This window comes from Ostrinia furnacalis, unplaced genomic scaffold (genome assembly GCF_004193835.3).
Source record: "Ostrinia furnacalis isolate ACB-3 unplaced genomic scaffold, ASM419383v2 OfSCF3526, whole genome shotgun sequence".
Classification (NCBI taxonomy): domain Eukaryota; kingdom Metazoa; phylum Arthropoda; class Insecta; order Lepidoptera; family Crambidae; genus Ostrinia; species Ostrinia furnacalis.
The window spans coordinates 723,970-751,800 of NW_021133765.1; the positions used below are offsets into that span (position 1 = coordinate 723,970).

At 36.2% G+C, this 27,831-nt stretch overlaps 1 protein-coding gene across 1 annotated transcript in view; it reads left to right on the plus strand.

The window, feature by feature from the left end:
• Nucleotides 1–242: 242 nt before the first annotated feature.
• AdamTS-B (ADAM metallopeptidase with thrombospondin type 1 motif B) overlaps nt 243–27,831 on the plus strand; it is an 82,304-nt gene continuing 54,715 nt past the window's right edge. Inside the window, exons 1-3 of the mRNA XM_028311643.1 lie at nt 243–628; nt 19,803–20,175; nt 26,785–26,998. Coding sequence (XP_028167444.1) covers nt 19,977–20,175; nt 26,785–26,998 — 413 coding nt within the window. The 5' untranslated portion in view covers nt 243–628; nt 19,803–19,976. The remainder of the gene's footprint in view (nt 629–19,802; nt 20,176–26,784; nt 26,999–27,831) is intronic.

Consider the following 27,831-nt stretch of genomic DNA (forward strand, 5'->3'; position numbering starts at 1 on the left):
TTTGGAGTTTATTTTCAGAGTATATTTTCCTAAAGATAAATAAAAATTATCAAATTTATAACAATTTGTTTTATTTTAATATTACTAACTTAAAAGTACTAGGAAATTGAACATAGTTATAACCACCCCTTTAAAAATCAACCATATGCCCAGGCTGGGTCGATCTTGTGGGCCTGAAAAGCGTATAGTATAGACATTCTTAAATATTTAAAATTGGAAGAGTCTTGCGTTCTGTGCGCGGGCGCGCGCGCCGTCAGTGGCTAACAAGACGCCGCGTCGCGCGCTCCGCTCGGCCTGCCGCTCAGCCCTCGCATCTCCAATCGAAAATTACGAACGCTCGCAATCTTATAATCTAACCGCACAAATACGAACCGTCGCACATAAAAATTTAACTAAACAACCTCTTCTCCTGACACAAAAATACACTTCGTACTATATCTGAAATTATCAAACACGTGTTTATATATAGTTGGCGCGAACACGGTGTCGACTGATCCACGTTTTTCACTACGAGTGAATAAATAATTAGCGTCCGACGTCGTCGCGAGAAATTTCACTTTTTACCGGCGAAGATCTGTTGCTGTCTAACCTTCTGGACCTGTCTGCACTGGATGGACCACTGAGCCCAGTGAGTATGCAGCTTATTTTCTACCGATTTGCAGAATACCATTTCTCGCAAACATTTATTTTTAAGTCGATATAGGGTTTCACTTTTAGGTAAAGTTAAAACTGACAGCTGTCGCATAAATTCATTTTTTGTCATATGCACGATAATGTAATATTTTTGAAAGTTTGTTTCTGTGCGACGAAGGAATATTTACAGTTGGTAGACATCGAACGATTGGAAATATTTATTTGTTCAAGTTGCTCGATCGCACTTGCAATATTACGCGATCGGTTCCGAGTGTATCTAACCCGTTGACGACCATTAATTGTCAATTACTTTCTATTTGATTAGTTACTAAAATAGTGTGGTTCTATGTGATTTCACCTGAATAAACGTTCGTTACCTACATAACTGACGAGGATTAAAGTAAACGATAACTATAATAGAAACCACAGGAAAGTGGAAGTGGTTGCTAAGAAGAAAATTAACTAGATACCTAATAAACAGCATTTACATCACAGCCTTAACTGATAGATATGATAACTACAAACATTTTAAGACAAAAAAAAATTCGTACGCAATAGATACTTACTTATTCGGATGATTTTCAGTTTGTAATTTACTTAAGAATCCAAAATGTACGCGCGTCCTTGGACAAAGTAATAAATTACATAATGTAGAGTTTAATGGCCGGTTTTACATCATGATAAGAATTAAATTGATAAAAAATACAACTATTTTAGATCAAAATATAAGTACACGTGAATTTTATTTCACTTATATCGCAGGTGGCACCACATCACATTTGACCTTTGACATTTGATACCGCCGATCGATGACTCTGTTTTATTCAAATATGTAATTTATTAAATTTATATTAGTGTATAAGCTGAAGTTCATTATCGGTCAGATTAGTAGGTAGGTACGTGTGATGTTATTTTTTGCTAGTGAAGCATTCTATACAGTTTCTATATTTCTCATGTAATAAGGTGTGGGTGAATGACCGTGTTTCGTATGTGCTAATTTTCAGCATTGTCACTACTTAGCAGAAACCATTCTTTGCTATTAGCTACAACAAGGCCTTGAGAGTTCGACTTGAGAATTATTTTAGCCTTCCTAAATGTGCATTTCGTGAATCTTTTTCAATGATTATGAAATTTTGCGAATGTTTTTTTCTGAACTCTACATTTCATCACTGATGGGATTTTAAGAAATTTTGTGTTTACATGGTCTTAAAAAGTAATTGAAGGGACAGGTTTGGAGGTTTCAATGAATATTTAGTGCCCATTAGTGCCTAAAACGATGTCATTAGTCAGAATCAAACCCTGTTATTGTGCCTTGTTCGGTCCCACTTAATAGCGCCATTTGGCTGGCCTCACATCACCTACGACAGTTTGTATCAATTAAATTGTCATTGTTAATTTTCGCCATAGGCTCGTGAGAACGGCTGGCGGTCCTAGCCAGGGCAGGGGTCAATGGGAGCTGTCTTTGACTTCCTAGGGCTACTAATTGAATTACTCCATTAAAGGCTCTGCTCCAAACGCTATGCACAAACAATGGGTTTTCACAAAACGTCACAAAATAAGTCAGTAACATCTTATCCTTGGTGTATACTGATAATTTTGCTTTAAAAAAAATTTAAGATCTTTTCGTATGTTCCAAGACGGTAGGTAATAAAATGGGCAGAAGGCACTGATCCATTGACCTGATTTTATTAGCACTAATCTTTGCGTAGCAGCAAAAAACATTCACGAGGCACTTATCTCAGACCTATTTTGAGCCTGTATGCAAAATGTAGATATGTTTTATAAAGCGCATTATATTGATCGGCTTGCTTTTAAGCTCGCGCACAGACTACTCGGCGATAAAATTGGCAGGATTACGTCAATGAAATGGATGAACAGTGCCGCACACTAGACTACCCTAGCTACAATTAAGGTGGTATATGTCGCAGTTGGTCAGATGTGGCTTCCAGTGGAAACTACAAGAGAGTGTCAACTTCCAACTCACTGAGATTAAAACAAAATGGAAGATTTTTCAGGAGGATTTTTTTTATTTTGACCTACAGCAGTAGCAGCTTTTAGATGAATGTTACAAAATTTTGTCATGATGGCTATTATGGCTACCTGTAGTGGATGCCGAGTGTCCAAGTGTGCTTTAGTTATAGCAATAAAAGTGGCCCTCGCCGTGAACTCGGGTGCAGATTCGCGCCCGCACAGCGAAGGTCGCTGGTCATGTCGAGAGCAGCAAACATTTATCTTGTCACGTTTCACTTTCGTTTAGTCTATTCACGTACATGACCACTTTTGACCCGTATCACGAGCCTTAAGAATTCCACTTTTGTCGGTACCATTTTTAACCTCATTCGTTATAAAAGTTACCGTAGGTACTAGAGTTTGTTCTATTCTATCTCTTATTACTTTTGTAATGGATAATCTATTGAAGAAAAAGAATGGACAATTAAACCATGTTCCTCTCCATTTATTTCAGTCTATGAATAACAATATCAGATACATTTATATGCAGACTCGTTTGGATAGGTAGGTATTACATGTGCCAGACGAAGCGTGAATGCATTGCATTTTAATTTTCAAATTATATTATACATCCATAATATTACAATGACTTGAGACTTCGCTATAAATAGACTCTAGATAAAACGAGAATGGTACCTATACAAATCGAAACATAGTAAAAAGTAGCGGAAAGTTTGTCTGCAGTCTTTTGTTTCTCGTAGCATCTAAAAAAGGTAATTCATATGCCTGCTGGGCATTCTTCGGACAATTTCTGGAACCGCTTTGTACATTTCCATAGTAATGGTATAATGCGATAAAGCATAAGTTGATCGGTATTAGAATAGGGTCGGTAATGATCCAAGAGTCCGCATTGAATGGTAATGATAAGAGCGGTCGTTGAACGAAACTCGTGAACTTGCGCCGTGGCCTTCGGCTCACATCATCTCATTGTTAACGCGTTACTATTTCATACCCAATCTAGTAACTAATGACTAACGTTATGCAATAATAGTGGTTAATTGATAACTTATACGTTTGCCCTCTCGATAATGAATTGACACAGAAGTTTGACTGTATCCCGCATTCCTGCTCTATCGCAATACCTAATTGCAGAAAACGGAATTATTGCAGCACTTACAGAATATTGACTCTATAATAATCAATTGCTAGTGTAGAAATGGCAGTAAAATAAACAAGCATGGGCTTAATTTTACGATATTAGTTACCTGCAAACGTAGCATCATGTAATACCTTAATGGCCTATGTAAAATGTTTTATAAGATTTGAAATGAATTAATAAATAGGCAATAGCTTGTCTACCTATGCAACAAGCCCGTGAATCGCAGATAGTTTTGTATGCCAGTAAAGGTGAGCCCAATCATGTGACCTATGTAACTGGTCTCAATAGAAATGCTCTCTCGCAATTAAGGAAGTTGTATATTAGCCCGAACACGCCGGCAACTCGATTCGACTTGAGATAAGCCTCTTGAGCCTCAGCCCAACAGAAGACACTTAGTCGATAAGCATTAAAGGAGGAGGAAGCGGATAGTTTTGAAATACATTTGGAAGCTGCGATATTTTAATTCGTGACCACGTACAGATATGGCAGCACGTAATTTTAACGACTTAACCTCAGTAGTTTATACATACATTAGGTATTTTATTAGGGAAATGAGCTTGCCTAGCTTAAAATGAGAGGAGCGGTACCTAAGTATGGATCACACTGGTTGTAGGTAAGTGACTTAATTTAGATTGCGACATTTATCATTGTCTTCGAACCATGTCAGTGATTGTAAACTCTTGAAACACAGTCACCGCACCATATGTGATGGTGTAGCCCCGTGTAACTATGTTAGTGCACATTTAGGTCGTACGTGATTTCATCCGAATTTGCGAGTATCGAATGTAAATCTGCGGGGACTTGTGGAGTTGACCCGGTTTGTATGCGCAAAATTAAATCTATGTCTGTGACATTATATTATAAATACGCGGCCCAAATCTGTGTATGGCCGATGTCTGACTTGTTGGCCTAATTTCCACTAGTTCAATAAAACTCTTCCTCGTCTGGTTTCCCTGAACTTGCTCGCGTTCGATCCGGATGAGGTTTCCGCACGAAAATAGACCGCGGTACATCGAGCTACAAAATTTTATTTGTGCAGAATTCAAACACATGGACACGACATTGTGATTTTGATTCCCTTTGTGTGATGGATGAGATTAAAGCAATATAAATAAACTAGCACTTACTTTTATGTCAATCATAGTTATTAAAAAGGTGACAGGCATAAATTTATTTTAAAGGCCCTTTTTTAAATGCTTCAGTTTAATTTGTTCAATGTCAAAAGTGTAATTCTAGCGTAAGAGTAGTATTAATACTTATTAAATCACGACCGATCGTGATGGATGAGTGCATCTCGATGCCACATCCAATCAAGCTTGTTTTTCTTCGCGAGTGTAGAGTCGAGTTTTATTTTGGCCTGTAGTTGGGCGCAGCGCTGATCGTTAAAAATTTATTGTTGGGCCTCTAGTACGCTCGCTGATTTTCGCATGTACCTTTTATATTTCGTCATCAAATAATCTACCAACTCGATAAATAAGGGCTACGAATATAAACATGTATTATTTACGTATACATTTGACTGATATTATAAATATGGTCATATTGGTATGCCTAATATATTCATGAAACACTACGGAAGTTGCTTTTAGTGTAAGTAGTTAGCTGAACCAGAGGTTTTTACGTAATCACTTGTTTACGAGGAATGTGCATCAATAATCTTGTAGTTGTCATGAAATTAACATGCAAAGTACAATTTACTGATGTCTGTTGCTAAGATCGCATCCTGGTTTTTCAAGCGTCAATTTTTATCTACATAACTATTATACAAGATTTGCGATAGGTGCATAGTATAATCCCAAACCGATAAATTCGTCCGCAGTCCATCCGTTATTGTTTTATTGATTTTATATAAAATACTATCTTTGCGGATGTTATTATCGATTTCGATGTAAGATATTGCAGTTACTATGCTCTTTAAGGTACTCGAGGTCTATACCTACTACTGGATTCCGGCATTAAAAGAATATTATGTATATGTAATCTGACTGTTATCAACCAAGTAATGTCACAGAATACCTACATTGTTGTGCATGGACAGTTCTGGTAAAACCGGGTGGTATTTTTAAGCAAAATGTGATAAAATCGAGTAACTGTACGCTTAGCCAGTGTAATGATGATGTTCGTTATAATTTATTGTTATGACTACTAATTATACTCGTAGTGCGATAAAAGAACGAAGAAATGAATAGCATGTGATAGTATTGACCTGTGACATGTAACGTATGTTCTCGTGTAAAAATGCGAACATCAGTTAATTTCGGCGTCTTTGATTTCATTCTTAAATAAAATTCTTGCCTATACCTAAAGTAAATTAACACGGTTTTCTTTTATCTATTCTTTTACTCGCATTATCTTTTTGTTCTACTTTAAACACAATTGTAATAAAACGTGGTTGTGACAATTTATTCACTACTACTGTGAAATAAAAATATAATACTGAAACTTTATATAAAGATTAGGAAAATCAGTATACATTTTTAGCATTTTCCGATATGTTGTCCCTACCCTAAGTATATACTTTCAGTCTTAATGACAATTTTCAGTGAGTAACCCTCTAATTACTAGTTTTTCATTATTTTTCAAGTCTCTTCCTTTATTTTCTGTCTATTTGCACATTTATCGAAACTCGTTTCGTTTAATCGCACTGAATTTTAACATTCAGCTACGTTGTCAATTTGGTTGCTCACTGAAAAATGGGCGCCTAGTTTATTGGCGCCGTAAGGTGATCAATTTACAAAAAGGTTAAGGTTTAATTGTATATTTTAGTGTGGATCGCAACCGTCGCATTGCTCCGCACAACCTAACACTGAGGTATTCTGCGAATTTGAAGTTTATGGCCAAAGCACCAATACGGTCTCTGCAGCTCGTAAAGTTGATCATTTTTGCCAAGTTTATTGGGCAGTTCCAGCACGGAAGTCGTTTGCGAATGTGAGCAGTAAACAATGCGCGGCGTGATATCTTCTCGGATAATCGCTAACGATTGTTTGAATGTTAAGGGGCGCGTCCTCATACACTCATATTCTAGATATTAATCATTATATTATGCCTTTAACTATATGCCTTATAGTTGACATCAGAAAAAACACAGACCTATACCTGATGATGATGTACATGATATAATGAAATAATTTGGTATTCCAAGCATAACGCTCGTTTTTAACGCTACTAGTTTAATAATCATCAAAGTCCCTTATCCATATTCATATGATTTTGTTATTATAGTCAGGTTCACGTAGCTTGGATACATAGTGTGCATATTAAAGTTTTTGGAGTAATAATTCTTCGGGGTTTCTACGATTAAAAACAGAAAATTTATTTAAAACAAATGCATAGAAAAAAGTAGAAAAAAAGGTATAAAATAAGCACAAAAATAGTCCACCCACGATAATCTAAATCTATCTAGCGCGGGCGCATTATAGAACGGAGTCAGCGTGCATTTCGCGATTTTCTCCTGACAATCAGGGACAGATTTATAGGTTCTTTCGTCGGCCTACGTTCTACCTTACTCATTACAAAAAGAACTTCGCTAGATATTAGCTTTTTTATTTTTGTTGTACAAAGATAGTTTCAATGACTCCTTCGATCTAAAAATAAATATTTTATTAATACATACGGTAGTGGTAGTAGATTTTTAGTAGAGAAAATTATTCGAACAGTAGAGAAAGCGTTTGTAACACATTTTTCATTCTATTCCATTTTTTTTTTAAATTATCAGTCATGTCTTTCATGAGCATGAGTAAATTGGAAAACTTGAGTAACTTTGACACCTACAGTAGGTAAACACGTAACTGTAAGTTGTCTTTGGCATTACTAACGTGGATACAGTTATGTATTTACATGTTTCAAACAGTTAAAGTTAATATACCGAATGTAAAATACAACAATGGCAGATGAGCACTAAAACAAACCAAACAGCTGGAGATCGGAAATGTGGCCGGTTTAGCATTTATATTGGACGCCTAATGGAAAACTTAGCCATAAAGGACTTTTGTTTAAAATCACACCATAAAATTGATGGTATTTTCTTTTTAAAGGCGATTAAGTTAATTGCCATAGGTATGTTGTGTCTAATACCGGTTTCAATTAGTGTCAAGTAGGAAATAAGCAAATCCCAATGACTGAGCGTTTTGTATCAATGAATAAAGTACAGTTGGCCAAGCTTACAACCTTGTAATTACGTTATTGCATTCAATTTTACATAATTACTCTTACGCAACACAGCTAGAGAATGGGGATGTTGCCTGGGTCAAAAAGCAAGAGTTTTAATTAGTCCGTCAGTTAACTTATCAAAAAATACTTTACACGTATTTTTCACTTTTTCAAACTAATGAAAATTTAAAGAGATATAGCGCCCCAAAGTTCATAAGAAGAGGCCCGTGACGTCACCGCTTGCTTAAAAATGCCGCACGTTGTGACGTCGTGCGCAACTTCAACGCACCATAACTATGTAATTATTTGTTAGATTGACAAATAAAATTATATGTGTCCAATATTTTTTGATATTAAACATTACGGACTAAAAAAATTTTTTTAGGCAACTAGCCTATTGACTGCAAATGGATCCATGTTCAGAAGTTCGTATTTATCAATGCTTCACACTTAGTAATTTTCCATAAGTTGAATTATGGATGTTGATTAATGTGGGTTGATACAAGAATTAACGGAATGAATGAAAGCCTAGTGAGGTGATTATCGTTTGTCGAACAACAGAGCTTTCAATAAATGACTTATGTCTGTTGGGAGATAGCGTTAATTTATTAAATGAGAAATCCCAAAATTAATAACTTCGCTGTCTGCGCTTGATTACATTGTATTATAATGCTCACACGGTTATTTCTCGTGTTCAAACAAATACTTTACAACTCTTTTTAAACATTTTAATATCAGAGACTACCTGTCTCCGCGATTATCGTGAACAGATTAGCATCAGATCGCGGCCTTGTCAAGGCGATAAGGTTGCATTATCGATAACACCCGATAACTTATGCATATGACTGACCGCCATTTTGCCACTGTGCGTTACATCACGCCATATCATGCTCGGAGACAATTTGTCGCCTACTTTACCGCACTTTTCATTTTCGAAATAACCACTGTACATATTTGACACTGAATATGATGAAACGAACTGACAGGTTAAATAAACACATCACAGCTTCTTGATTATGTAACGTAAAAAAACCGTCTGGTCCTATCATAAATCGAAATCGTATACTAAATATTAATTTCGATTGAAGGCTCATGAGGCGAAAAACATTGTCACAACGATAACACGGTTTCGATCCAAACTGATTTGATTAGATAACCAATCTAGTAGTTAGAAGACTCCTGTTTTACATATCGAGGTACGAGAACTTACCAATTGTAAAATTTTAGTATCAAAAATGCATTGTAAAGATCAAACACCATTGTAAATTTATTTTGAACCGCAAACTTTTTCGCGTTTGAATATTAAAAGTACAAAACACTCGTATCATTTTCGATACAAAATGTGAGGTAGCGTCACTACTGGTAGACATTTCGAAGTGCTACGCGGCAGGACGTTTCGCCGCCGAGTGCACTCCGCATGCAAATCGTATGCAGCTGACAATGTAATTAGCACCTTTATCGGACGCCCGTCGGTGTACCGACAGAAAATAAAGGAATGGAATCGATAATTTGGACTTCCGACGCAAAAATACCAACATAATACTTCGTATCATTGTCGCGACAATCTAATTCTATAATTTTTACTGACTATTTGCCGTCAGTTTCTACATTGTCGATGTTTTGTGGCGTGACAGCACATTCGATATGGTTCGCAGTCCAATAAAAAGTATCAATCAATATTAGATGTCTGAAAATTCTACATTGTGCAAATAATTTCATTATTTGATTGCCAGTACGAGATAGTTTTTTATTGGCAGTACAATGACAAGCACTAAAATCACAAGAAAATAATAATCTTGGCCCCCGGCGGCGCCACCATGCGGTTCTCATTGACAAAATATTTCTTCAAATTATTTTTGGAATGTTTAAATTATTAATTTTTATTGCAATAATTTGCATGTTAATAGTTTTCAAGTTTTAAACGAAATCATTTAAGTCACACCCACTTAGATAAGGTTTACCTCAAGCTTCTTCAAAGTCAATTTTTTATTTTTTAAAATAAATATAATAATATTTGGCAATAAAGAATCTCTATCTATGTATTATAAAAAGCAAGTTCCCTTATGAAAAAACATCGATTCTTATTAGTTTTCCCATACGTAAACAGAAACTATAGGTGATTTTTAAAAATTTGCTTAATTAGGCTTAAATTATTTAGCTAAGATAATTACTACTTATATTTTTACTCATATTATAGCCACTGTCTTAAATATATCCTATCTTAGTACCATCGCTTTATAACGATTTGATGTGACACGTGACTGTTTGGCTGCAAAAACCACATGCTCTATTCGGATGTCGACCCATTAACATTAGTTTAATGAAACCGGCACCTTCTACGACAATATCGGCGAGATGGTATCGCTAGACCTTATTAAATTCAGAAGACAACACTCGAAATTGCTTCCTGTATGTATAGTATGCGTCCAATAAAATAATAATTTTATACGGGGCGCATGAAGGTCAAGCAGGTGTTAGTTACTTTATAGATTTTTAGCTTTTGCTATTTATTAAAACCCAAGGCCTTCGAGGTATGAGAGAATTGGTATGTTCTTGACAAGCAATTCGCTTTATTACATCACATTTACACTCTCGCCTTAGACTTAAATCTAACAAAATTATGAAATGTAGAGTTAAATTTTAAACGCGCATAAATGAACGCTAAAGCTTAAAATCAAAATTAAATGTAGAGTAAGCAATCTTAGATTTTAATTTTTATATTCAGCAATTTTAAGCAATGAGCATCAAATACAGAAATGCGTTTTAAGAAATCCAAACATCTGATTTTAAAGTTAAATATGGTCATAATAATTTTATCTACCGCTTTTGTAATCGTTCATGCCTTATTTTAGCTCTACTGCATATTTACTCGGATAATTAAGGAAATTGAAGATAAACACAAGAAATGACTACATGACCGTTAATTAAATAACCCATCATGAACATATCTAATGTGAGCTGTGTAGTATCAAGACAAATATGGCGCGCTCCATAACTCTATCTTCTCGGAAAATAATCTTATCCCATACGATTTGTAACACGAATAAGTAGATATCGATAAGCTGCCTACAATGGGACATTACAAGATACGTTTAAGTATTCCGATAAACCTCGGCCTACACATTCCATGCAATTTACAGACATAAAACACTATTTTTAACTGACCAGTAACAAAGTTTATACTTTTCCAAAGCGAGGTTATCGTTAATTTCAGATGTTTAAGTTAATTATTGACTTGAATAGTGGCAGTACATTTCTTGGTAGGGTAATAATAGTCATGTACAATTAACTTTAAAATGTGTATGCATACTAGACAACGACTTAAAGATAATTAAACTTGTGCATGTTGCAATGTATATGTGCGTCGAACCTTAATCAGAGTGAATCCATTGAATACTTGGAAGCGGCTAGAAGAAGGGTGCTGTCATCAAATCGATGGTACTCAGGTTTCATTCATCGCATCGTTGCTCGTTGTTTCGTAATAAACGATTGTCTGTAAACAAATGAGATTGTGAACCAAAGTCATTCACCTTTGATTAATGCTAGATCTTCAATAGTGAGCCGGGGAGAAGGAAAATTTTATATTGCTTATTATTTGAAGACACTTTACTCAAAATCATTAAGACTTAAGATATGTGCCACTATAGGCCAACGTACCGTAGTTATAAAAGCTTTAATTTTTATTGGGCTATTGTGCATGACTCGTATTTTCTTCTTACTCCAACTAACTCAGGCATTTGCATATTTTAGGATAATAAAAGTTCGAATTAGAATTCTTGAAACATATCAAACGTCAAACAGCGTGAGACACCGCACAAAATTAACCCAAATGTCAGAACCGCAGGTCAGACCAAAGTCACCTACTTAGTAAGCAGATTTCCGTCAGCAGATCCTTATTCCTATTTATGTTACACGGTATCATCTGACGTGCTGTCAGTTTTTACAAACAATGTGCGACATACATTATTCAAAGCAGTCGATACAATGAACGGATAGAGTGGCGAGAAACTCCCCTTTGCTTTATATTGACTGGTGGCCTAGTGAGGACAGCGCTTTAAACGAGTGGGTTTGCAAATAAAAGAAATCAAGCGTGTTCTTTGTGTAGCAGCCTGAATATATCATAGGCGGTCACCGACAAGTCTAGCAAATAATCTCACAGATTCACAATACATATATTCAGGGGCTAGTGTACAGTAAAGCTTACTCTGCCTTCATGCCTTAGTTGATGTTAAATTAATTAACAGCTGGGTGAAGAATTGTTGCCAACTTACCATCAGTCTAGTGAAAGAATGACTACCAAAATTTGTGTGTGAAGTAATAATGACTGACAAAATGTAAATGGGTTAGAATCAGCCGAGTTGGTACTTAGGTCGCTGACTAAATGCCGTTATTAATGTAAGTCAAAAACCCACAAGTAACCCACAGTTCAAGTCAAAGGTTTTGTGTTTTAACAAACAATGATTTTTAGCATGATATTAAATGGGTCATACTCGGTCACATAATGATAAAAATCGTTAGACACGGCGACTCTCTATCGATAAAAGTTTGTACTGCAAGGATGATAAAAATACAAGGTCATGACCATAAAAAGATTACTGTGACGTGTGCGATGCCCTTCAGAAGTGCACCGTAGTTTTTACGATAAAAGTAAGTAAGAACGTTGTTCAGTTGGTGATAAAGCAAATGTTATTTCATGTTTTTTTTTGTTTTATTTACTCGTTTTGAACACCAAGTTATCAAAAGTCAATAAATAATTAGACTTTATCATGACTATATCCTTTTTAATTTCACATTTAATCGGATTACATCATATTACGAGCATATCGCTTTAGTTATCGGACGTTGTAAACACCATGTGGGATTATGATTTAATTGAGATAAATTTTACACTTCGCAAATGAGCTACCTAGAGCCCTAGAGCCAAGTTCAACAACCGATCGTGACGTAGTCTTGACGTCACGTCATAGCTTGCTGATAAGTAGCCAATTTGCAGGGTTTTTTTTAAATAATTAAAAACCCAAATTTTAAAAAATTACACAATGATTATTACTACTAGCACACTACTACATAGTATAAGTAGAGAAGCTGGGTTAGGTATCAAGACAATAAATAAACTTGTTAGTATTTTATATCTGCAGCATTAATTATAATTATTACTTTCATTTTATAATATTACTTTGTAAATCACATAGTTATGTAATATCAACTGTCTATACCCACTGTATTAAACGAATAAAAGGCCATCTTATGCAAATGCGATTGTCTTATTAGTATCTTTATATCGTTTTATTGATAAAGACAACTCGCAACTTCAAAGACACCATTTTTATTTCTATAGAAGCAAAAAATGTATCTGTCATACTAATACGTAAAAGGGTATCTAACTTCTAGATGATCGAAAAGACATATCGCTCGTTCACTATTTCACTAATGGCACCTGTCAACTGTCATGGTGATACGTGAGGACCGATGCTGTCGTCAAGACAATGGCAGCCACAAAAAACAGTGGTCGACTTAAAACCGGTGGCATGCCTCCTAGGGATCTCACTTCCGGGTTCTTTTAGAGACTTCAATAAAGCCTAAGTAGACTTTAAATTTTATATAATTCATTAATGATTTCAAACTTTTATTATAAAATGTTAATGTTAACCACATTAACTTTATAAAACTTATTTGGTTCTGTCTTTTGTTCTTTAGATTCCTCTGATAGTATCTAAATCTTTAAAGGCTAGTACTCGTAATACGTATCTTACTTGCATTCAATCATAATTCCCGCACCTTTTATTATTTTAAAGAGGAATTACGTGCACTGCGTATGGAGTAGGAATAATGGGGTTTTATTAAATTGTATCATGAATCCAATTAACTTATGCAAATCACTAGTGGCTTTATGGATAGGAATATTGAAAGCATTCCACCTTGTTCAACGTTTTAGTTTTTGTTTTACGCATTGGGATCGGCATATTTTATTTATGGCAAGGAAGACAGAGATTAACTTCCGAGTGCAAGTTGAAAATAAATAAAATTGCTCTGACTTCACCTGCGTCGGAATGTACCGAGGACCTTTAAATGTTGAAGTATTCAACGAGATTAGAGACAAGATAGTAATTTATTCCCGTTCGTTTATTTTGCGTATTGGTAATGCAATAAAAAACAAATTGGACGCATTTCGGACCCTTGCATTTTGCATCCATATCTGTGCATCAATTTCGGAGAAACAGAATGTGTTCGGTACATGTACCAATAAATAGTATTCCAGAATATCTTACTGTACCTTAAACCTCACCGTGGTCATTTAATTTACAGACGAAAATTTGTGTAAAATTAACGAAAAAGTAGCTATAATTTTGAAGAGCAATATTTTCTCATTTCTTTCAAACTCTACAACGGTTACTTCCGTACGTAGCTTGAATATGTTATTATTTCTTTGTGTACTATTCTGTAAGACCAAATTTACGTATGAGTCTTTTATTTATTATTTTTACCTTTAACAACCTTCACGCCTTTTGAAAGCATTATCAGATAAACCCAATCATGATGTGTAAAATAATCTTACTCCTCATCCTATACAGGGTACCCGCTTCTCTTAAACTGTTATAGCTCATCGTACCCATTTAACCCTTAAACGCGTAAACGATTTCGAGCAATCCGAAGGCGCTGGGTTCACGTCGGGCAATAATTCGAGGCTGCGAACCGGCGCTACCGGTCGGGCACAATGCGCGCGGACAAAGGCGCGCGCGAGACGATGACGGATCGGCGCACGCGCCGCGTCTGCTGCACAGTTCTGTTGTTTCTTTTGATTCCGTGAGCTTTAACATTATTTTGTAATACTGGCATTATACGTTTCAACTTCATAACTACACTTGCGAGCAAAAGTATGGAATCACTTACATGAAGTTGTTTCCACGCGATCTTGTGTACTAACCAATTTGTTAATAACAAAAAAAGTAGCACCATTTTAAAGATTAAACTTTTAACTTTAAATTGATACCAAATTCATTTAAATCACACCAGTATTTAAAAAGATATCCCGGCTGATGTGAAGAAGTAAGGAAAAAGACATGAATCAACTGTTTGATACGTCGCGAGTTGCGGCCTATTTACCCCCCATAAAAGCAAGTGTTTTCGGATTTTTGCTTTCACACGTTGATCCATACACATCTCCGCTTCTTTTGACACTTTACCTGGGATTCTACACCTTCAGAAGCAGCACATATCGTTGCACTATTGCAAGAAGGGCTCAGCCAGCGGGCTGTCGCACGTCAGCTCCACATAAGCCAGTCCTGGGTTTCGAAAGTTTTAAGACGCTTTCGGGAGACTAGTGGCTTTATCCCGAGACCAAGTTCTGAACATTGCCGGTGCACATCGCAGAGGGAAAACCGTTTTTTCATGTCAACTTCTCTACGAAATCGTCATTTGACTGGTATCGACGTCCAGAAAGAGCTCAGAAATGTTCGTAGGATAGCTGTTAGCCAGTGGACAGTTCGTCTAAGATATGAGCAATAAAATTTGACTTCAAAAAGGCCTGCCACAGGCTGGAAACTGACGGCAGGTCACCCACAAGCACGCTTTCAATTAGCTCGCACTCGAAAGGCGAGTAATGGAGGCGAGTTTTGTTTTCCGATGAATGCAGACTGTTTTTGCAGTGCAGCAGTCGAAGAGGTCGGGTCTATAGACGGCCTGGGGAGCGATTTGTGCAGTGCTGGTTCGCTAAAACATTGGCTTATGGGGGTGGCTTGCTCGACTTCCCATCGAGATGTGTAGGAGTAAATTGAAAGCGTGCTTATCGGTGACCTGCCGTCAGTTTCAAGCCTGTGGCAGGCCTTTTTGGAGTCAAATTCTATTGTTTATATCTTAGACGAACTGTACACTTGCTAACAGCTATCCTACGAACATTTCTGAGCTCTTGCTGGACGTCGATACCAGTCAAATGACGATTTCGTAGAGAAGTTGACATGAAAAAACGGTTTTCCCTCTGCGATGTGCACCGGCAATGTTCAGAACTTGGTCTCAGGATAAAGCCACCAGTCTCCCGAAAGCGTCTTAAAACTTTCGAAACCCAGGACTGGCTTATGTGGAGCTGACGTGCGACAGCCCGCTGGCTGAGCCCTTCTTGCAATAGTGCAACGATATGTGCTGCTTCTGAAGGTGTAGAATCCCAGGTAAAGTGTCAAAAGAAGCGGAGATGTGTATGGATCAACGTGTGAAAGCAAAAATCCGAAAACACTTGCTTTTATGGGGGATAAATAGGCCGCAACTCGCGACGTATCAAACAGTTGATACATGTCTTTTTCCTTACTTCTTCCCATCAGCCGGGATATCTTTTTAAATACTGGTGTGATTTAAATGAATTTGGTATCAATTTAAAGTTAAAAGTTTAATCTTTAAAATGGTGCTACTTTTTTTGTTATTAACAAATTGGTTAGTGCACAAGATCGCGTGGAAACAACTTCATGTAAGTGATTCCATACTTTTGCTCGCAAGTGTATTATTATCACTCTTCTATTAGATGTTGGGATGATTAGAAACATGGTAATATTTTAGGTATTGTCTGTAAATCATTTGCAATAATGTAAGATATTTATGTCCCGTTATATCTTGATCAATACTCCATAACAAGTAGGTAGAAATCATAATGTAACAATGCAATTTTTAATGTAAAGTAAAGCAAATCCCGCTCTACATTGGTGAATTAATAGCACATTACATTGTATTTTATGCATTTAATTGGAAAATGGAAAATAAGTTCAATAATTCTATGAATGAGCAATTTTATTGTTCCATTGTCTAAAACCAAAAAAGTAATTTCATCCAATTAAGTAAAGCTCTCCAACTTTTATTTGGTTCGCTTCACACATAAAGGCTGACGAACATTAATTAGTCTATATCTGGAAACTAGGAGGGCAGCGTAAAAAGTGGATTAACGTTAGTGTGGGCTGAGGAGCACGTAGCATAACCGGCGACTGTATGCGCAGGAGTAATTTCCACGGCGCCAACGTCTGCGGAGTTTTTACACACATACCAATGCATTTACAGATAATGTTTTCGATTTTCATTCCATGATTTTATTGTTTTACTCATGAATACAAGATTAACCAATTATATTTTTTATTGCTCTCCTTTTTTGTAGAAATTGGAGGGAAATTAAATTCATGATATTCATGACACGATAGAGTTTATTGAAATAAACCATCTAAGTTATATGCTTATAAATAATGAAGTACGTGCTAAGCGCCACATTAAAATGAGTTTTCTTGTCTTCATTCGCATTTGCGATTATCAAATGACATTTTAAGTGTTCACATTAGTGTCAGCTGTTTTTTAGTTTGCTATTTAATGCATTTTAAAGTTCTTATTCAAAACTTGTTTAAGGCATCACCTGAGTTTATCTCCGTATGTCCTCAATCGTGGAGTACTCTAAATCTCTATTATCTGGTGTTGACGCAGAGGAGACTGAGTCTAGGTCATACGTCATTATAGCCACCACGATTCGGGTCAGCACTGAGATTAGACGATGTATACAGAGAGATCTTCGCTGATAACGCGATTATATCACGATAACGGAAAACTATCGCGCGATTTAGTCTTCTGTTATCTTCATTATTTTATCTACTTAGTTAATACGTAAAATTTTCTCGTAGCTTTCATACATGCGCATGGTTTTTCAAAATTAATATTAAACTTGGTCTTCAACGAACATTGTTAAGTATATGAAATAAAAATCTCAATTTATTATTTATACAGAAGTGTAATGTATATTTTACACAATTAATTCGTTGCCATGTGCTCGAAGTATATCTACCTAACTACTTGATAAACTTTTTTTAAGTTACGATAATGACGTTATAAATTGATTCAAGTGTTTGAAGCATGAAAGATCTAAAGTTGTATTTTATTGTAAGAAGATAAACTAACAGGTGTTCAAGGATAGCACGCGGTGTACATATTGGCGTCTCGCGCCCCTATTGTAATGAAAGTGATTTAATATGTATACTTATTCAATCGCACATTTAAATTACAAAGCAATAATAAAATCGAATAATTTTTATTTTACTCATAAAATGACTCCAAATTACAATGGCCATAAAATGCAATAGTTCATTACATTAATGACAAAAATAACAAGAAGTCTAACAAACCTTTGTTTCGAGTCATAAAGCAATGACTAGAAAGAAAGCAATAAACCGTCTGAGTAAACAGTAAAAACAATCTGTGATGGCGCCACTCGTCTCTTTCTTGCATTTGAGGTTCTATTCTGGAAAACGTTTCGTCTCTACTTATTGTAGGATTCATGGTGTGAGTGAATAAGACAGATAGCTGATGTATCGAGTCAGTTTCCGGAGTAGACCCCCTTGCTCTTGAGGAAGCAAACAAAAACAAAGCGGCATTGTGGGGCCATTGCCGGCGCCCGTCTTATCGCCCCATCGTATCCACGTGCCCGCACTACCTTCGCCCTCTCATCATTCTTCCTAGAACACATTCCGGTCCCACAGAAAAAGGGTGCGTTCCTTTTACTTTTTGAAAAAGAACGTCTGCTTGTTTTGAATTTTTTACGCCATTCTACGAAAATTGTTGTCGATTAAACATTCACTTTTATGTTTCATTGTTGATATCGAGGTAATGTATGCCGTATTTAATTAAAGTGCTTATCAAAACAGGCTAATGTTATGTCGTGAACTAAAAACTACACGCTTCATTCAATGTCGATAAGGTAGCGTGTTAATTTCCAAGGAAATTATACTTTTCAACCGTCTTGTGCTAGAAAACATGTCAAATCAACACCCTGTATACGAGCAAGTCAGCAACTGTCAATCATTCTTGTTAAAGCCTGTAGAAAACATCGCCATATAAAGAAGGAAAACCCGGCAGCACATTTCATATATATATATATACATATATACATATATACATACATATCATATATACACACAATATCCACCATGATTGTGACGTCACCGCATTCGGTATCACATCTGTTTTTAAGGTAAATACAGCCAATGTCAAAGTTATCACTATGTTAATTTGGTAAATTGAAATTATTATAATAAATTAGTGTATTAATTAAAATTTAATAAACGCGTGGGGATTTTGAAAAGCGTTAACTCATAATCTCCCTGGCCGTGGTGTCATGTCGTAAAGTTTTACGTAGCGCACGATTATTAAGGTACACTTTGGAGATAGTACATGAGATAAATTATGTAACCATAGCTCCTCATTCAGCTAACGCTGCCTGACTCAACGGTCGTTTCCTGAATAGTTTAAATTTCAATACCAAATTTGTCTCGTGGTTAGGTTTACCCTTTACGAGTATGTGGTGAAATTAGTAACTACAATTAATTTCCTATTGACGTTAGTTTATTCGTCATAAATAATTTAAAACCAAAATAACCATTAGAATAAATACAACTTCCTTTACGACCTATTATTACTTTTGTCGTGTCAGTCAACCGGACCACCAGAATAGTTCTTCAAACGTAAAACCTAGACTGATGATGGAGAAATAGAGGTATTGTACTAAAATATTAAACTTTTATTTATTTCTTTATTAATTAGGGAAAAAATCAATTTTGATCGTTATAATTATTCATATTTTTAAACATTATTGTATACCTCCGCGTTTACCAACTTCGCTTGTCGTTCTATCATTCTTAAAATACTGACTAAATGAGACAGGGTTATTCATTTGTATCAAAGTTGCGTGAACGCGACCTTGTCTTCGAAGCTTTTGATTGGAATCAGAATTTTTAATAAGCGCCCACCGTACTAATCATGTTGGTTTATTTACCAATCACAAAGTTATCGTTACTTGATGTGACAGTTGTCAGTTTTTCACACTTGTAGATCTAATTTGTGTTTCCTCGATGTTTTTGTAGTGTGTACTTGTCTAAAGTGAACTTTGTTTTTGTTTCAGATCCACTATAATGAAATTTTACCAGAGTGGAAGAAAAATTATATATTCATCGAACTACAAGCATAAAATATAAACAGAAGCAAATTATTTCCTCAATTTGATATCGAAGTGAAAGTGTTATGTTTAATTCATAGTGACTGTTAAAAGGGTATAAACGACCCTGTGAGGACAAAAATGGTTGTTAGTGACTGTTGGGTGCTCAGAAATATGGATGTCCGACATTCAATATTCAAACTTTTATTATTCCAAATTTTGGTGGCGTGGTGCAGCGCGAAGCATGTCACGATAGAAAATAACCTACCGAGAGTAGAGATTCTATCGAACGATGTAGAAAATGATGTCCAGGATAGTATAAGAAATTTATTACACAATGGTAAGTAACTTTTTGATTTAATTTAGCTAAGATTCGACATGCTTAATCCTGTCGTAATTTTTAGCAACGAAAAAAGTTGCATGATACTCGTACCTTGATGGTGTCAAAAGATCTTAACATTAAAATATCGTATTTAATCAAAGATGACAGATGAAAAGGGTACCATATCGTGAGTCCGAGATAAATAAAATGATTTTAGATATTGTAACTTTACCTAATCTGGTGTCGGTTATAGTAGATGTCACGGTTTGAAAAGTTGATAATTGGATTCGCATTTTGTGACAGGGTGGGATTGCCGGGAACGATAAGTCTCATCAACTTCTTAATTATACTTTATTTTATTACCGTTAGTGAAGCTTCAACCGTCGGCAAAGTTCTTAGGCAATGTGCAAGCTCGAACTTTCGGGTCGAGCCACCAATAATAATTTCGTAACTCATATAATTTACGTCCTGTCCTTTCACCCTTAATTTTTATTTTGCTGTCTTCAAACGTGTACCTACATTATAACTTAAATATTATGTAATGCTACTGAACACATAAACATGCAATTATGGTAATTATCATTCACTACCAACGAGTACTGACCACCCAAGGAAGCGATCTGTCGATTGAGATTTTTAAAATTATATTTTTATTTTGATTTACTGGCTGTTCTAAAGAGTTGAAATATAACACCCTGAACTATAAAATTACATGAACAGAGTTGGGTTACCGTTGCAAGTTTACGCACGTAGGTCTTGTAGTTCATGGTATTGTAATATTATTACATTTTATGATAATTTAAATAGTCAACAGATTGCATTATTTTATTTTAAAAAGCTTACAAATAAACATTGCGCAACATAGTATTGATTGTACAATTTTTGCTAGATGATTTTCTAAAATAAAACGCTTAAGTAAACTTATTCCAATTTTTGTCAAACCTTAGAAAGTTTAATTTCATTTCAATAAACTGTTTGTATTGTAAAGTATTAAAAAGAAAAATATTTAAATAGAAATTCGTGAGTGAAACGGCAGTCGGACTCTACTACATTCGTAAAAAGATTTAGTCTCGTAGTCGATAAAAAGTGAATTGAATTGAATTGTAAAATTGGTTACGCAGAACTGTGACGAGTTAAATAACCATGCTAACCAAACATTTTTTTGGGGTCACTAAAAGTAAGATCGGCTTTACAAGTAGCAGCACCAAAACACGTATCTGAATAAATCAATAAATAGGTAATAGTAGCAGTATTTCTACTACCTCTCAGTAGATCAAACTTTATCGGAGCTTTAGAAATGGCAACCCGTTTGGGGCCATCATAATAAGTCATTGGGTGCAATTGTCAACGAAACCGCTCACAAAATGGAGCAATGAAACCAATAACCGTAAAACGGCAATCGCTGGCAGGATTTACAAAACAAACCTATTATGCATTTGAGTCGACACGGTCGTCGAACTTTGCTTCTAAAATTGATCCAGGACTGCGGGGCTGAATTCATGGCATATTATTTCTGTGCGTTTATCTCATCACTCAAGTAGTCAATAGTCCCTGCTTGCTTTGATTAGATCTTTGTAGAGCATGCCAACTAATTTTGTATTTTAGTATCTTCAATTTCAGTCTTCATAATTCTGCAAATGATATTCTTTGAATTAATATTTTAAAACTTGACAAATGTTCAAAGACCTGTAATTTTACTCTAACCTAACCTCATCTCTCATTATTGAACTAGCCTATCTGGTGAATACATAATAACGCCAAAATTTATCTCAGTGTAAAGTGTAACGATTCTAATTCTCTTATCTAGTTTCAATATTTGTAAAGTGAATCTTATCTGTAGTGCGAAAAGGCGCGAAACTGTTGCCGCGGGTGACGTGTGTACGTGACGTAGCTGTCACCTGCCAGGTGATATTGCGGAGCGTCTAGCTTGCGTCGCGTGCGCATGTCGTATTTGCGTGTAGCCAGTTTTATGCAGTCTTTTTATTATCACTTAATTTTGTTGAAAAATAATACCTATTACAACTGCATAACGGCATCTGCTTCCACTGTTTAGTGATGCGCTGTCGTCTGTACTTTACTACAGCCACAACTTGCTGTAAATTAGTCTGAGATGTTTGCAAGGGTTTACGGTCAGGAAGTCCTTTAGTCACAAAGCAAACTTCACGCATCACTAACATGTAACACATCACGCATAATATCTCAGTTTACTCGCTGCGATGAAAACAAATAGGTAGAGTCACTTCGCTACTACTCCAAGATACGAGCAAATTAACTAAGTGATCTCAAGTGATTGTTTTCGAAACAATTATTAGGTATAGACTCTTAATCAAACTTATGTTAATGAACGTAAAAGATTGTCCATAAAACATTAAACGCTATTTATTACATTAAGTAATCGTCGTAAACTCTTCGCCATATAAAATTAATTGCATTTTATAAAAGACTACTCGTAAAAATTGCCTAAGGTAACATAACTTTGAATAACATGAATGAAAATGTAAGAGACTACCTAAAGTGTGGTTATTATGAGTCACCTTGACCAAAGACCCGAGCCATCGCAATAATGAAGATGATTATTGCAGACTGAATGTAGAAGCGTACCGTCTTGGCTTGAAGAATACCAGCAGACTGGTTCCTATCCGGCATTGGAACGTGATAAATAATTAATTCTATTAGATTAGTTATTATAGCCACAGGGGTTCTCCGATAAGGACGATCGAATACAATGAAAAACTATTCAAATGTTATTCTGGTCTAATTTTGACTCTAAACCTTTGTAGTGTTTAATAGGATTAAAATCGAACTAATCATTACAAATGCGGGTTTAACCAGCGCATCCTTCCTCATTATCGATAAATTATCTGGTAACAAGTGCGGACCATAAACCAGTTCGAAAAGGTTTCTTACTATGTACGGCAACGAAATCGCTATTCATACAGCTTAGATGGCTCTATGGCACGACAGCAATCATAGGTCGGGTCATCAGGCAGGCAGAAAAAATGCGGCCTAACCGCGTGCCGGAATGCCGGGGAAACATAAATATGTTAATAGACGAACAAATGAATAAAAGGACAAGGATGTGGCAGTGGAACTAATATGGGTGTGAAACTCTTAACCGATGGGCACGACATATCATTAGTACATAATCGTGAGATTGACGATTCTCGATTTGGTCTGAAGCTGTAGCGTCAGGAAAGAAAGCTAATGAGAATATACTGACTTCTATTACTTATACACTATTCATATCTCCCTTTCAGTAAATCGATAAACTTGGTTGCTTTTATGTGAATGACACGAGAATAAAGCCACCAGTGAGTGTCATAAGTATTAGTTATTATTATTTACCTTAGGTAATCTATTTACTATTTAGTACGGTAAATAAGTACGACTACTCATGTACTACACATTTAATGTCTTAAGGCCGTCAATGAGATTGTAAAGTAGTTGCAAAACAGAACTATAAAACTTGTCATACAAATATTAGAAACGTGCGAAGTGTTTTGACCCTCATTACTACCACTTGTCGGTCCGTGACATTCGTAGCGTAACAATCGTAACTAATGCTCGCACAAAAAACGCCTGTCAATCCGATATGAGAGTATGAATCCCAAAATAGACTGACTAAAAAACGTTCTCACTAGTTTAGAAATCCAATTGGCCAAGTCAAATAACTTTTGTCTTAGAATAAAACAGTTCACGTAAATGTTGTATAACTTCTGTTTCACAGACAATATCGCGTCTGAAATTTGAATAAGTGGCCTAAAGAAATATAGAGCCGGTATAACATTACGGACAGAAATGGAGTTTGTTTAATTATTCATTAGAAACGGATTGGGTTGCATGTACTGCGTTGATTAACATTTAATACGTTCAGTTGGATGTATGGTCCACCCACGCGGGGTTCAGTCGACTCTCGCGGCAGGGGGCGGGAGCCCTGGTAATCTCCGGTAATGGCTGCCATGCCTCTAGAAGCAACAGCCAGCATTCGTCTAGGCGGCCCACGCTGTGTCACAAAAACCTACACCGAGCTAGCTCCATAAATGTAAATGATTTTAATTGCTCATCGGAAGTACCAAACTCACTGCTCTTGTTTTCTGTCGTAATAAATGATCTTCTTACTCGTAACTTGTCATTTAAGGGATTTTGTTATCATTTCCGCTGTGCCTCCAAAGTAACTGTTAATCATTTCCGTTTATCCTGCTCATTTCATGTTAGCGTAATTTTCCCTAGTTATCTACGTGGTGCCACTTATGTTTACCTAACTATTATAACTGACGCAGACACGTAGATAAAGTGATATCGGCGGATATCGGACATAAAAACAGATTCTGGTTCATTTATCATGAGGCCAGCGTGAGCCAATAACTCCGGTGGAAAGATGATTTCGCCCTATAAGTAGCGATTCTAAGAACCGAACGGTTAATAAACGAGTTGTGGCTGGTTTATTGCAGTTTTTACTTTAATTAAATCGATTTATGTATGTGACAAATATGGTTGAAGAAAAACATAAGTAGCGAGTGGACCCTGTGTGGCCTTACTAGTCAGCGGTGTCGTGTGACTAGCGCCTGCTGACCGCGCTCACAGTTTCTTGTGAACCGTGTGTGATGATAACCTATGATTATCAATGAAAACAAAACTAATTACTAGGAAACCTCCGCGGCGCATGGTTACCGCGACGGCTCCATGGCGCCAGCGCTTTGTCAAACGTGTCGTAAGTTGATGCCCGTGTATCTGACTAGACTATAGCAATGTTCTGCTTTACATTTTATTTAGATTACTAGGAAACTACTCGATAATCTCATCTCAATATACTCGTACTTTAACTTTACGCTCTGAGGATTTCGTAGCAGTACTTATTTCTTCAACGTTCCTACTATGTATGAACTATGTCAAATTCAAAAGCAAACTTTACTGAAAGACAAGATACTCATAGATACTCGTTGATCTTATCGTAGATAGACATAGAAATGATTGTATAGATGAGGTACGGTAGAACCAAAGTTGTGACTCTACCAAAATCGGTGCTACGTGACGGTACCTTAATTTTATTTCCACGATCGCGTTGTAACCAACGCCTTATGGAAGATAGTACCCGAAAATAAATCTAATGTTTCATTACAAACAGTGATGTGTGCTGTGTAATCGCTGCTATCAGTACAATATATAATTAGAGCGATAATGACACGGCGGTGTGCGCCGGCGCCGCGTCTGGCGCCAACTGTAGGGCGCAGGGCGTGACATTGACCCTCAAAATTACAGCCACAATCGACGCATTGTTGCAGTAACATCATTGAATACAAAAAACGCTTTAAAATACATAACCTTTCTACCTCCCTGATAAAAAATCTGGATTGAGCGTTTGAGTTAAGATTTTGACGATGAGAGAATTGCAAAAAAACAATTGCAGAAGTTGTGTCATTACTTTTGAAAATATGATGACTACTATAAAAATAGTGAGCTACTTAAAGCTCCTAAAGAGATAAGACTTCATTGCATGAAAAATCCTTCTAAATAAATTATTTAGCTCTCGATAAGCAGTAATACAAGTAATACATTGAACTGGTTTCGATTTTATTTATCACTTTATATCCTGATTAAGATACAAACAACATTAGAAAATGTGTAAAGGCTTTAATGGAATATTCTATTAAAATGGTTGGAATTGCATCTAGTTCTAGAGCTCTACATTACTTTATAAACGAATTTTGCTGCAATTTTGTTTCACAAATTGCAAATGTTAAAACTAAATTACTACTGATTTCAAAACTCAGGTTACTGATTATTTTCGTACTGTGACAATTAAATGAGACTGACCAGGCCCCACAATCTCATTGTAATGCTTATTGCATTATGAATCGTCATTATTTTATTTTTGTTCGTGAACCTCTAATAAATACTCGTGACAGCCACAATATGAAATGATCGAGGTTCTTTTGTTAGGGCTTTAAATTGATATTGGCCCTTGTAAACATGTTATTAACAATACTGATTAAATGAAATACAAGTTCATAAAGATAAATCAAACGATATTTATCTTAGATACTATTGAAGATGTATTTCGAGGAAGTCGGTGTTATTCATACATAATAATTAATTGTTCCACTACACAATCTAATCTGGTTTACTTAAGGTTTTCCCGAGAGCAATTCGTAGTAAAGTTTATACTTTGTGTACGAAAAAGTGTCTCACTATGCTAAAAATATCTGAGTATTACGTAAAGGAATCATATTACAAAGATGGTGTGATGTTCTAAATTTTGTGACAAAGCAATTTTAAAGAACACGCGTATGGACCGACTTTATTGACTAGTTTCAGCATAATTTTGTTATTAACATGTCAATGCTGATCAGTCAGACACCAGACAGTTTCACTATTCGTAGAATGCATACTAATAAAAGCTGAATAGGCGGTGAGAAAAATGTATTAGCCACTTAAGTAATCAATAACTTAACTAAGCATATTTTCATTTCCGATCGATCTCAATCCAATTTGTGCGCAGTCATGACTGATAAAATATGTTGAAATTAAAATGGCAGTTGACTATCAAAATCAATTAATTAGACTGATAACAATCAAAGCTGGTTTGTATGCGTAAGTGCATTGAAACTTTTTCTCTATTGTCCCCAGGTTTATATTCTCATCAGCATTTGAACCCATCAAGTCTACAAGTGACGACGCCGGTGAAGGTGACGTATGAGGGCGAATTCGTGTCGCACTCCCTGGACCACGAGCATCCGCACGGGCACGCGCGCGCGCGCCGCGACACGCACGAGCGCGGCCTGCCTCATGACCTGCACTACAACCTCACGGTCGACGGCCGGGACCTCAGGCTCGACCTGCGGTGAGTTAAGCCTCCTCTTTATCGATTGGTGCAAGTACAATATGCGGAAAATTGAAGTACGAAGCGCGAGCCCGAATACCGAAGTATGGACGACACACGGCGAAACTAACCGAAGTGCATGCTTACACTAATGTCTCGATCAAATTCGCATAGTGTACTTGCGCCATATAACTAGGTGATGCATGAGGCCAGATTCGTACACTGGTAGCTTTAAAATCATCTGCTTGGACACACGGCGCTTGCTACGAGACGCATGAGCGCGGGTTACCTTATGACCTAACTCTCTCTCTCGATCAGCAGTGAGTGACGACTCCACTATATGCCTAAATGTTACACATGAGACCACATGAGCTGCGACTGCAAATTCGGGTATATTCTATGAATATTGTTTTTCCGAAATTGTCACCCAGTTATCTAGTCTTTTTGTACATAATTTTCATTAGTAAATTATGTAGATATGTAGTTCATTATTTAGAGAGAGTAGAGTAGAGTCCTAGAGTTCCAGGAAATCAAAAATAGCACCTTGTATAACTTTGCACTACATATGTCAGAAAATTTCTAGAGATTCCTACTCGGGTCGCGTATGCACAAGAATTGTAGAGCAGGCGGTCAGCAAAAGTAAAGACTTTTGCTGCATGTGCGAATGTAGAAATCACCAAGAACTGATCCAATACTATCACGATCAAGTATACAATATCAAAACCGAACATCATGAAATCATCATGACACTGATAATGACTGACTCTACATGTTACTGTGTTTGTCAAAGATTTAACATTAGAGTCTTGATACTGTTGCACTAGCACCTATCTCATGTAGCTTTATCAATGAAA